Source organism: Lontra canadensis, unplaced genomic scaffold (genome assembly GCF_010015895.1).
Source record: "Lontra canadensis isolate GAN:19392208 unplaced genomic scaffold, GSC_riverotter_1.0 scaffold56, whole genome shotgun sequence".
NCBI lineage: Eukaryota > Metazoa > Chordata > Mammalia > Carnivora > Mustelidae > Lontra > Lontra canadensis.
The window spans coordinates 11,620,949-11,633,893 of record NW_022631050.1 but is presented as its reverse complement, the minus strand read 5'-3'; the positions used below and the strand labels follow the sequence as shown (position 1 = coordinate 11,633,893).

Genomic DNA, 12,945 nt, shown 5'->3' with positions numbered 1-12,945 from the left:
TCTGGCAAAACAGAACTTTGAGTTTAGTATTGGAAATATTCAATACCATAACAAGCAAAAATGGGAATATTTAATTTTGAGCTTACATTATAGTGATTTTCCTCCTGAAGAAACCACCTAAGGAGGGGAGTTGGGAGGGAAGATACTTCTTATCTAAAAAGCACAGAAATCTATTACTGAAAGGTTCCTTAACAGTTAGAAGAATCTGTGACCTCTTGGATCTTAATCTTAAAAAAAAAAAAAAAAATGTATATATCCTAGTGCAGTCCAAGAGGAGTATATTTAGCTAAAATAGCATGCATCTTGAGAACGAAAGAACTAGTTGAAGTCACAGTTATATTACATATTAGCTGTGTGACTTTGGGCAATTCACTTAACTACTCTGATTCTAAGTTTCTTTTCCCAAAAATTGGGTTACAACAGCCTGACTACACTATAGTTTGGGTGTGAGAGTCAAATGACATTGAAAATGCAAAATGCAAAGTGCTTTCTCAGCAAAGGAAGTTTTATTATCACATAACTACCACATTATAGTTATACCACCACCATTATAATTATCCAAGCTTTAATTCCTTAAAAGTAAATGCTTGTTTTTTAAATATTTGCTTATATGGACACCTGAGATGGAAATGTTGCTCCCACTTTCCTGAATGAATAATGAAATCACAGTACTGCTACAAGAAAGACTGTGTTCTAGAATCAGAATTCTGGGCCTTAAAGTCCAGTTCACTGCACTTAAAACACACTGCATGGGGGTGCCTGGGCAGCTCAGTTGGTTGAGTAGCTAACTCTTGATTTGGGCTCAGGTCATAATCTCAGGGTCATGAGAGCAAGCCCTACATTGGGCTCTGCACTCCAAGGGGGAGTCTGCTTGATTCTCTCTCTCCCTCTCCCTCTTTTTCGGCTCCCCCACTCCCACCTCTACTCATGCCTATGCTATTTCTCTCTCTCTCAAAAATAAAATTATATATATATACATATGTGTGTGTGTATATATATATATATATATATATATATATATATATAAAATTAAAAAAATAAATTTAAAAAAATTACTTGAAACGAAAGCTCTTATGTTCATATGGTCTCTTTTTTAAATGTGGGCCTTTCTTAAGAAAAGGGTCCATGTAAAAAGGCCCAGAACAACCAGACAAAACTCCTACTAATATCATATGCATGTACATTGTTTTAGAGTTTTCTGGTTATTTCTTCTTTGTTCTTCACATCAATCTGTGATTCCATTAATATGGGTACCTGAAGCCCAGGAAGAACATCATGAAAGGCCAACAAGTCTGCCAACATCTATATCATTGTAAGAAGTGATACCTTGATGTGCGAGAGGTTCATTGATTCCTTCAGAATACGCAATGGTCCCTCTGTTCCCTAGTAGCTCAGAGTTACTCGTCCCTTTTATTTTTGTCAACAACACTTCTTTTTTGTTCCTCTTCCTCCAACTAGGAAGTGCATCACTGACACAGACACAATATACCTTTTCATAAGGAAGGCAAATGAGTATGTGCCAGATGGGCTGAGGGGATTACAACATGTTTCCTGCTCCCATGGTGACTCAATGGGACTGGTATGAGAACTTATCTTATTCAAGAAGTCAGTTTCCCTGGCAGAATTATGAGTCACAGTTCCTGGGTAGAAAGCTCACTTTCCAATAGCATTTGGGGTGGGGGTAGGGAACCTCCTTGGATGGATTACAGTAAAGGTCATTCAGAAAGGCAACACTGCCAGGACCACTGGAGAGACACCAGTGCCCAGAAACTTCTGGGATGTCACTCATATCTCAACAAGAATAACATGATCACCTCTCCCTTTTCCTTCTAGGTAAGGCAGGACATAAAACACATTGATGAATTACTGGCATGAATCCAAACAAGTCCCATTATAAAATTGGCCAATTTTGGCAAAGGGGAAGTGAAAAAACTTTTTTTCCATCCATTTATAATGTGTGTGTGTGTGTGTGTGTATGCATATATACATATATATACATACACATTTATATACATATATATATGGATATATATATATATACACATATATCCATCTATTTATAATATATAGATAGAAAGAGAGAGTGCATACCTACTATGTGTCTATGTGCCAATCATTATTCCAAGTATTTGGGTAAAAAACAAAGAGGTTAAGTTCCTGTCCTTGGACCATTTACAAGCAGTGAAATAGGGATGAAAGGAGAAAGGGAAGGAGGGAAAGAGAGAAAAAGAAGGGAAAGGAGGAGGATGGGAAGGAAAAGAACAGAAAGAAAGAAAAGCAGAGGAGGAGAAGACAAGAGAAAGTTAACATGGTGTCAAGAAATGATGAGATGAGTCAGGAAGGAAACTATAGGTAGATACAGAGAGGTGTGATTGGGAGGGTTATTTTAGCTAAAGTGGTTAAGTTGAGTAAGGCCTCTGTAAGCAGATAATATTCAAGCACTGAACTAAATCAAATAAGAGCTAATAATAATCAGGGGTCTTATTTAACATATTTAAAAATCAGGACATCACCACCACTGACCAGTCAAATGGGATACTCAATCAAGCAGGGCAGACACCAGTTTAAATAGCCAGGAGCTCTGTATGTGTACTAGTACTAGTGTACCCCAGCTGAATATCAGCCAGATTAGGAAATATGCTTTCCATGTGAAAAAGGTCAACAAGGTTGGAAGTTATCTCCACTTCTCTCAGCTTTGAGCTGTATTCTGTCCTAGTTATACGCCTTTTAGTCTTATTTTTGGTTTCTATTAAATGCTTTAAGTGGTATAGAAAACTGAAACACATACCTAGAAAAGATAATCAGGATGAGAAGGGCTCCAATCCATACCATGTGAAGAACGATTGAGGAAATATATTGGAAAACAATGTCATGGCTATGTGATCATTATTTTAACATTTCTGAAGACCTCTCATGCAGAAGAGGAATTAGAGTTATGATATTTAAAGTATTGTCTGTGGTCTTCAGGGGAATTATACATGAGAAGCTTTTTCAAATGAAGATATCTAGGTTCTCTGAATTAAAATTAGAAAACCACTGGACTGAGTATCCTCTATGAAATTCGAGGAGTTGAACCAGAGAAATGTGGAAATGACAGAAATAGATTTCAATTGTATATACTAAAAACTTTCTAAGAACTTGGTCAGTCCAAGGACATATGGACTGCGATGAGATGATCACTAGTTAGAGTTACCACAGACTGGTCCTGAGCAGTAATTCTGGAGATGAGAGGAGCTCTGGAAAGATGAATTTTCAAATCCTTTCTGACTCTGATTTCATATGATCCAGACCAGATGACTGAGCTTGGTAATTCAAACTCAAGCTTTGGTTGGTTTCTCTTAAGGAGCAACATCAAAAGGGTGGGGGGTGGGGGGGGGGATGAACCTAACTGTAGGTCCTTTTTCTCCTAGATTATAGCAGTATGATAAGAAATCATCGTTATTCATTTGTTCTTAAAAGGTCTTAATAGACTATTAGCCTCAATGCCTCTTCCACCACTGGCTGAAGTTTGGAAAACAGAGTCATGCTACTACCATCACTGTCATTTCTTTTCCCATTGGACCTGAGGTAAAGGGAGAGAAGTAGGATTCTAGTTCGTTTGGATGTGAAGGTGATGGAAAATTCCTGTATTTATACAAACCAGACCACTGCCCTAAGTACATTTTGTCCCCTGAAGACTAGAGGTATCATCACCAAAATTGATGATTGTGTCACATCTATGATTCTGTGGTACCATAGAAGACAATGGATATAAACCTTATGTAGTCTTAACACATTTTTCAGAAAAATTTGACACATTACCCTATAGACAATTCATATTTTAATAGATTGTCAAAAGTTATTTGCTTACCTGAGGCATCACTTTGCAGGATCCCATAGAAGTAGAGACTCATCATACACCACAGAAGTCCCATCCTGTCAACATAAATACAAAGTGAAGGGGGAGTACTTTACCACTCTCTAGAGCTTAAGTAATAATTACCGCATACACAAGCTAAGGATGGATGAGGAGCTGTTCTAGCATGTCTACAATATTAACTAATTTAATTGCAGGAACCAACCAATAAGATTTTTTTAACACCCATAGTACAGATAAGGAAACTGAGACAAGTTTAAATAACATAACCAACATCTTTTGCCTAGAAAGTGGGAGAATAATGATTAAGCTTCAGCACTCTGGCTCCAGAACTATCTCTTAATCATTCAACTACAACTGCCGACTTAAGGAAAATATTCCTCTTGACTTTTCACCAGGATTCACATTTCTGGCAGATAAATTTGATCCTCTTCCCCTCCTTAGCATTCATGTGGTCTGTTCCCAGCTGTTAATATTTTATGATCCAGACACTTGTCCTTCTTAGTGATGACTAGAAGGTCTAGAAATCCTGGATGCAGACTTGGTCTATAGTCCACCACACTTGGAATTTAGAGTAAAGGGGAAGATCTAAACCTCACTCTCTGCTGTGCCCGCTCTCCTCTTCTCCCTGGAAGAGACAAATGATGAAGCTGGAGTCCAGTTTTTGTGACCTTCAGCCTTTCTACTGATAACCAGCTAGAACAGCCAAGTAGCAAGAACTCTGCCCTTACATTTGGTTGTGTGATCTCTAATACGGAAGACCTAGAGATTTAACAACTCTGTGAGATATTTATTTCCCTACTGCCCCAGACATATCTTCCCCATGATAAAATCTTGATAGGGTTATAAATACTGAAACCTGGATATTACTGAAAAATTCCATATTCAAGACCGTTGCTATTTTGAACAGAGCAGCCACATAAGAGTGCTTACAGACGTCTTGGTCACTTGTCCTGATCACATCTCTAGTAAGTGCCAGAGATGAGACTGATACTCCCCCCAGCCAACATAACCCAATGGCACAAGTTTCACTACCAAAGGGACCCACCATCCTGAGAAGGTCAAAGAGGTATTTGATAAATAGGGTGGCCAGATAATAGCACTTAAAAGGAGACAGCTGTAAGAGGGTGCCACTGAAACAAAAGGTATAAACTGGTACAGCGTAAGCAATCCAGAGTGTATGATCACTTTAAAGGACAATGCACATTTCCAAAAGCGGTCACCTCTCTTGACCACACATCACCACAAATCTCTAGTTCATATTGGATTTCCTTCTTTAGCATGACTGTTCAAAAGTGACAAGTGAATTTATTATATCCTAAACAGCCATTTTTAATCCCAGAGATTAAAGGTTTCTTTCTTACCACCACCCTTCTCTTCCAATTCTTACACCGTTAACTTAAGGAACTCTTTCATCAGTCATTCATTTGTTCAATGAAACATGTGTGAGGCACTTTCTGTTTACATGTCTCCTTGATACAGTTGCAGGGGCCTCTGGTGAGCAAGATATAAAGTCTCCTCTAAAGGCAATTCTCCCCAGGAGAGGAGATAAACTATTTCATCATCATCAACTATGAAGAAGACACATGCAGGGCCACTACAAGACATGCAAAGATTTCTCAGCAGAAGGTAGAGCACTAAGCACTAGAAGAGACTTAAAATGGGTACCAAAATAATGACCATACAAACTAAACAGTGATAAACACAGAGAGGAACAGATAAGTGTCACTGAAGATCAGCAAGAGAAAGAGATTATTCCATCCAAAGCAATGAAAGAAGACTAAGGACAAGAAGTAGCTTTTGACTGAGCAAGAACTGAATTGAAACAGAAGGAAAGTGGGGAAAAGAAACTCCGTGGGGAATAATGTTCAGAGATAGGCAAAGCATGGAACATAAAAAGGAAATAGTCCATAGATAATTCAGTTTGGCTCAAGCACAAAGTATTAGTAAAAGAACTACAGAAGACTTTGTTGGAAGGCAGGGAGTATTAGGATCAGAATATGGCAAGGCCCTGAAGAGCAAAGGACTTGGGATTTAATTTAAACAGAAAATAGGGAACCACTGAAGGCTTCAGATTAGAAGACTGATGTGAGCATCGAATTGTGCCTGCTGGAGATCATTTCATCTGGGCATGTGTTGGATGGATTGCGACTATATTCTTTCTTAAAATCATTTTGTCTCCTGAGCTTGTCATCAAAATAATTCTTTAATTCCTAGCTCTGTGTCATCTATAATCTTAATCAGCATGCCACCTATGTCCTCATCCAACTCATTAATAAAAGTAATTAATAATTCCGCATTAATCCATTGTCAGTGGAAAACAGCTAGACATTTCATTGCAGATTCAGGACACAGTAACTTCAGCTCCAATACTCAGCTATGCTAAAGCACTCTACCTCCTAAATTGCTTTTGGCTATGAAAACAAAACAAAACAAAACTCACACCTCTAGATTTTCCCAATTTGCCTATTTATAAGCTGCTGAGTTCCTAGGGCAACACTTAGAAGACATTCTAATTAGTGTGATTGAGGGCCTTAATTGATATTCCCCTGAGTAACTGGATTATGTCAGAAGCAGCAAGGAGTCAGGTCATCAAGGTAAAGCCAATCTAAAGATAACCTGTGTGCAAACACAAATCCAGGGTCAGTCCTGTCCTGCGATGAATTAGAATGAAGGAGACTGAGAAGGAAATGTGATTGTTCAGGCTGGTTTTGACAGACTAAAGGTACCAAGGTTAGCGGGAGGAGGTTGGCTGGTTCATTTAACATCGTCTTGCATTCTCCCTCAGAATTTTATTATTGTGACTAGTCATACATTTTTGGTTCTTGTTTCTTGGGGAGAGAGAGTGCTGGATATTTTCAGAGATGGAGAAGCTGTCAGAAAGCAAAGGAACCTGCCTAATAACACACGGTTTCTCATGGTCTGAATTACAACCTAGCTTTAGATTATTGCCATGGTGTTTAAAAGACTCTGCCCTTGCTTCAGATGATTGCAACTTACAAAAATAAATTCCCAGTCGGCCTTTTCCACGCTACCCATTTTACCTACTATATAATCATTTTCATAGTCCGCTCTTAGATCTGAGTACTTCTCTCATATTTAATTTCATTGTTTCCTGATATATCAACTCGGATGTCTATACTACCTGGCAAAGAGTTTCAAATATACACTCATTTCTATGTAATCCACAACAATATTAATGATGACTGTTAATGTGTGGTCACCACTTTAACAGTAACTCCTGGTTATGAGTCATTCCGTTGCCTGCATTCTCTAGGTTTAATAAGCTTCGGGATCTCCTTACCTCTGCATTAGCTCTGACCAGTGATTCTCTCACCCAGTCCACAGGTGACAGGCTGAAACTAGGTCTGCTGCCCCAAGGCTGGAATTACCTATGAATCACATTTGCCTTCCTTCTGCACATTTCTCCAGGCCACAGGGCTGGATTTCTCCCTCAGTTTCCTGATTCCACACATAGCCCACACCCCGATCCCAGTCACTCTCTGAAGCCCACCAACCTAGCTGAGGCTTTGAACTTCAACCTGGTGCTTTTCAGCACTCTTACAAAAGCCTGAATTTATCCCCTGAAATTTGTAAGGTCTTCCCAAGCTGGATAAGCCTCCTGTTACCACAATGCTCTTATCACCCGCTTTATTCCTGGTGGACAGATGTCCTTTGCTATGATCTGTCCACTGAAAACCTGGTCAGTAACACCAAGCCACAAGCCCTAGATGGTCATCTCCATGCCAGGTCAGCCCTGCAGCCAAATTCCCTTCTTGAGCCCTGACCCATACAGGTCCTAACTTACTGATAAAGTCAGTAACTATATCTAACTTACTTCTCTAACTTACTAATAAAGTTTGAGCAGATCTTGTATGTATGCTTACCTAAGATGACAAACAAGCTTCTAAAGGGCATAGGACAAGTTATTAATCATCTTATTTTACAGAAAAGGAGAGATGGCATTTATTAAGAAATCAAAGTTATTTCCACCATCAATCTTTTATCCAGTGTTTGAACCATAAATGGACCCTTGTGAAGAATACTTCAGAAAAGAATATTTATCAGTAATCAAAAGTGTCAGCAAAGTGACATGGAAGACTCTAATTCTGATTAAAATAATAATCATAAGCATAATCCACTCTTTTTCTCTCAATGAATGCAGCTATAAACCTGGGTAGAATGCATAAAACAATTAAATAAGGACACCAAAATTAAATAATAGAATATTCTTTTCAAGTACATATAGGACATTCACCAAGATCAGCTATGTCATGTACCGTAAATCAAACCTTAACAAGTTTAAAATAATTGAACATGTATTCTCTAACCATAGAATTAAACTAGAAATAAATAAAAGAAGAATAACAGGATAATATTCAAACACCTAGAAATTAAGGAATTTACAGCTGACCCTTGAACAACACAGGATTAGGGGTGTCAACCATTCACACAGTTAAAAATCCATGCATAACTTTTAGTTTCCCCAAAACTTAACTACTAAGAGCTTACTTTTAACTGGAAGCCTTATTAATAACATAAAAACTCAATGTATATTTTGTATATGTATTATATAGTATATTCTTACAATAAAGAAAGCTAGAGAAAAGAAAATGTTATTGAGAAAGTCATAAGGAAGAGAAAATACATTTACATTACTGTAGTACATTTATTGAAAAAAAATTTGTGTATAAGTGTATCTGCACAATTCAAACCTAGGCTGTTCAAGGACCAATTGTGTGTCTAAATAATTGATGGGTTAAAAACAGACAACTATTAGAAAATTTTTTAAACTGAACAAAAATGTAAATACAACATAACAAAATGTGTGAGATGCAGTTAAAGTAGTGCTTAGAGGATAATTTGAAGTATTAGAAGGTTTAGATTAGAAAAGAAGAAAAATTTCAAGTCAATAATCTAATCTTCTCCCTTAAGAACCTAGAATAAGAAGAGAAGAATAAAACAAGCAAGCAAAAAATAAAGAATAGAGGTAAAAAATTTTAAAAGAGAAAAAACAAAGAAGGCAAAAGTTCTTTGAAAACAACAACAACAAAAATTGCTAAAACTCTAGCCAGGTGAACCAAGATGAGAAAAAAAGATACATATTACTAATATCAGAAATGAAAGAGGGTACATCACTATTGATCGTATGGGCATTAAGATGGTAGTAAGAGAATACTAAATTATCTGGGCACATAAACTTCATAATTTAGATGAAATGTACCAATATCTCAAAACCCATAAACTATCAAAACTCATCCAAAATGAAAAGAACAATCTTATTGGTCTATAATTATTTTCAAAGATTAAATTTGCAGCTAGAAACCTTACAAAAAAGAAATTCCCAAGCTCCAGATGATCTCACTGGTGAATTCTATCAAACATTTAAAAAATAAATAACATCAATTCTACATAATCTCTTTTAGAAAATTAAAGACTAAATAGCTACCAATTCATTCAATGTTACACAACATCACTCTGATTCTAAACTCTGCCACAGATTGCATAAGAAAATAACTGTTTAGATATCCCAAAACCAAATAGAGTTTATCCCTGATATGCAAGTCTGGATTCAGTATTTGAAAAATCTAAAGAAACCAAAACCACATGATTATATCAATTAATCCAAGAAGAACATTTGACAAAATTCAGTATCCATTCATGATATAAGCCTTAGCAAACTAAGAGTAGAAGGGAACCTCCTCAAGCCAATAAAGAGTATCTACAAAAAACCTACATCTACTATCACATCTAATGTGGAAAACTGAATACTTTTCCACTCAGATTAGGAGCAAAGCAAGGATGTTCATTCATATTATTATTCAACATCATACTGGAAGTCTAAACTAATACAATAAGGCTATTCACAGATGATGCAATTTCCAACATAGAAAATCCCAAAGAATCTATCACAAAAAAAAGAACTAAATAAGTCAAGTCACAGAGTACATAGTCAACACAGAAAAATTAAATATATTACTATTTACTAGCAATAACAATGGAAAAAAAACTTTTTAAAAACTCATCACAGTAAGTAAAAAAAAAACGCTGGGTAAGAGTCTAACCAACATGTGGAAAGTCTGTATACTGAAATACACAAAATGTTAATAAGATAAATTAAAAACAACCTAAATAAATAGAAATATGTGGTTGGCAAAATGGCCCCATTCCCTAAATTCCTGCAACCTGTTTTGTTACCTACATAGCTAGAGAACTATGCAAATATAATTAAGGTTATGGACCTCAAAATATGAAGATTATACTGGATTATCCACATGAGCTCAATCTGATCACATCAACCCCTAGAAGCAAAGAAGTTTCTCTGGTTAAAGTGAGAGAGATACAACGGATAGATAAATCAAAGAAATGTGAAGCAAGAAAAGAACCCAAAAGTCTTTTGATGTTAAAGATAAATGTAGCAACCTGTCAAGGAATGCCTGTGATATTCAGGAGCTGAAAGACACCTTCAGCTGACAGCCTGATAGCCAGTAAGAGAAAAGGTACCTATGACCTACAACATAGGGAATAAAATGCTCCCAGTAACCTGAGGATGTGGTGAAAGAGGAAACCTCTTACACTTACACTGTCAACAGGAATACAAACTGGTGTAGCCACTGCAGAAAATAGTATTGAGTTTCCTCAAGAAGTTAAGAATTGAGCTATCTTACTGTCCTGCAGTCTCACTACAAGGTATTTACCAAAAAATATAAAAATACTATTTAAAAAAATGCTATTCAAAGGGCTATATGCACCCTAATGTTTCCAGCAGCATTATTTACAATAGCCAAATTACGAAAATAGCTCAAGTGTCCATTGATTGATGAATGTGATGAATGGATAAAGGAGATGTGGGATATTACATATGTGTGTATATATATATAATTGAGCCATAAAAAGAATGAAATCTGGCCATTTGCAACAACATGGATGGAGCTAGATAGATAGTATTACGTTGAGTGAAATAATTCAGTCAGAGAAAGGCAAATATACTATATGATTTCACTAATATGTGGAGTTTAAGAAACAAAGTAAATGAGCAAAGGGAAGAAAAAGAGAGAAAGAAACCAAGAAATGGACTCAACTATAGAGAACAAACTAGTGGTTACCAAAAGGGAGGTGGGTAGAGAAATGGGTTAAGTAGGTTATGGGGATTAAGGTGCACACTTGTCATGAGCCCTGGGTGTTGTATGGAATTGTTGAGTCACTAGATTGTACACCTGAAACTAATATTACACTGTATGTTAACTAACTGGAATTTAAATAAAAACTTCAAAAAAAAAAAAAAAATTCTGCCCAACTTTGGAACTGTATTCTTCCCCAGAGCCTCCAGAAAGGAACACGGCCTTGCAGACACTTTAATTTTAACCTTGTAAGACCCAGGCAGAGAACATTTTATCTGAACTTCTGGCTCACAGAAACTGTGATATAATAAATGAATGTTGTTTTAAGTCACTAAGTTTCTGGCTATTTATTAGAGTGGTAACTGAAAATAATGCAGGAGGCATACCATATTCATAGATTGAAAAACTCCACATAGAAAAGATGTCAATTCTTTCCCCAAATTATTGACAGACTTAGTAAAATTCCAAGAAAAAATCTTAGCAAGATTTATTTATAGATATAGATGAGCTGATTTTAAAACTTATATGGAAAGAGAAATACCTTCAATATCGAAGAACATTTTGAAAAGGAATAATAAAACTGTAGGAATTGCACTATAAACAACCCAACTTTTTTTTAAATTGAAGTATAGTTGACAGAATATTATATTAGTTTCAGGTATACAACATGGTGATGTGACAATTATATATATTACCAAATGTTTGCCATGCTAAGTGTAGTTACCATCTGGCACCATACAAAGTTACTAAAATATTGACTATATTCCTTATACTGTACTTTTCAGCCCTGTGACTTATTTATTTTATAACTGGAAGTCTGTGCCTCTTAATCACCTTCACCTATTTCACTCACTCCCCCATTCCCTCTAGTAACCACTAGTTTGTTCTCTGTATTTATAAATCTACTTCTGTTTTTTGTTTGTATTTTAGATTCCAAATATAAGTGAACTTGGATGGTATCTGCCTTTTTTTGTCTGACTTAAATCACTTAGCATAATATCCCCTCCATCCATCCATGTTGTCGTGAATGGTAAAATTTCATTCTGTCTATGGGTGTCCGTACAAACTCCACCTCTTCTTTACCCATCTAAACAACCCAATTTTAAAATGTCAAAAGTCTTTTTTTTTTCAAGATTTTTTATTTATTTATTTGACACAGAGAGAGAGCACAGGAGAGGGAGTGGCAGGCAGAGGGGGAGAAAGAGAAGAAGGCTCCCTGCTGAGCAAAGAGCCTGACATGGGGCTAGACCCCAGGACTCTGGGACCATGACCTGAGACGAAGTCAGATCCCTAACTGACTGGGCCACCCAGGCACCCCTAAAAAGTCAAAAGTCTTAAAGAGACATTTTACCGAAAAGGATATTTAGAAGGTAAATTAACACAGGAAAGGATATTTAACATCATTAGCCATAGGGGAAATGAAAATCTAAAAACAAAATTAGATATCACTACACACTTTTCAAAATCACTAAAATAAGAAATACCGGCAATGCTGAGTGCTGAAGAGAATACAGAGCTGCTGAAACCACCCTGCTGGGACTACAAAATGGCACGGCCTCTCTGGAAAACAACCTGGCAGCTTCTTAGAAAGTTAAACATACACTTGCCATAGGATCCCACTCCTGGGTATTCACTCAGGAAAATGGAAACTTATGTTCACACAAAAACCTGTACATGAATGTTTACTGCAACTCTGCTATTAATTGTCAAAAATTAGAAACGACTCCAATGTCCTTCAACAGGCAAATGGATAAACTCTTGTACATCTGAAAAACAGACTCCTTTTCAGTCATACAAAACAATAAGCTGTCCATAACAACAACTTGGAAGAATCTCAAAGGCATTATGTTAAGGGAAAAACGCCAGTCTCAATGGATTACCAACAGTCTAATTCCATTTAAAAGACATTCCTGGGGCACCTTGGGTGGCTCAGTAGGATGAGCCTCTGCCTTCGGCTCAGGTCGTGAT

At 36.7% G+C, this 12,945-nt stretch overlaps 1 protein-coding gene across 5 annotated transcripts in view; it reads right to left on the bottom strand.

The window, feature by feature from the left end:
* Positions 1–12,945, bottom strand: part of IL1RAP (interleukin 1 receptor accessory protein) — a 129,955-nt gene that overhangs the window by 80,190 nt on the left and 36,820 nt on the right. For all 5 annotated transcript variants that reach the window (XR_004384810.1, XR_004384811.1, XM_032875644.1 and 2 more), the window contains exon 2: positions 3,851–3,915. Coding sequence is in view for 3 of the 5 variants with exons in the window: in XM_032875644.1 (XP_032731535.1) it covers positions 3,851–3,914 (64 nt within the window). In the remaining 2 variants the exon portion in view is untranslated. The remainder of the gene's footprint in view (positions 1–3,850; positions 3,916–12,945) is intronic.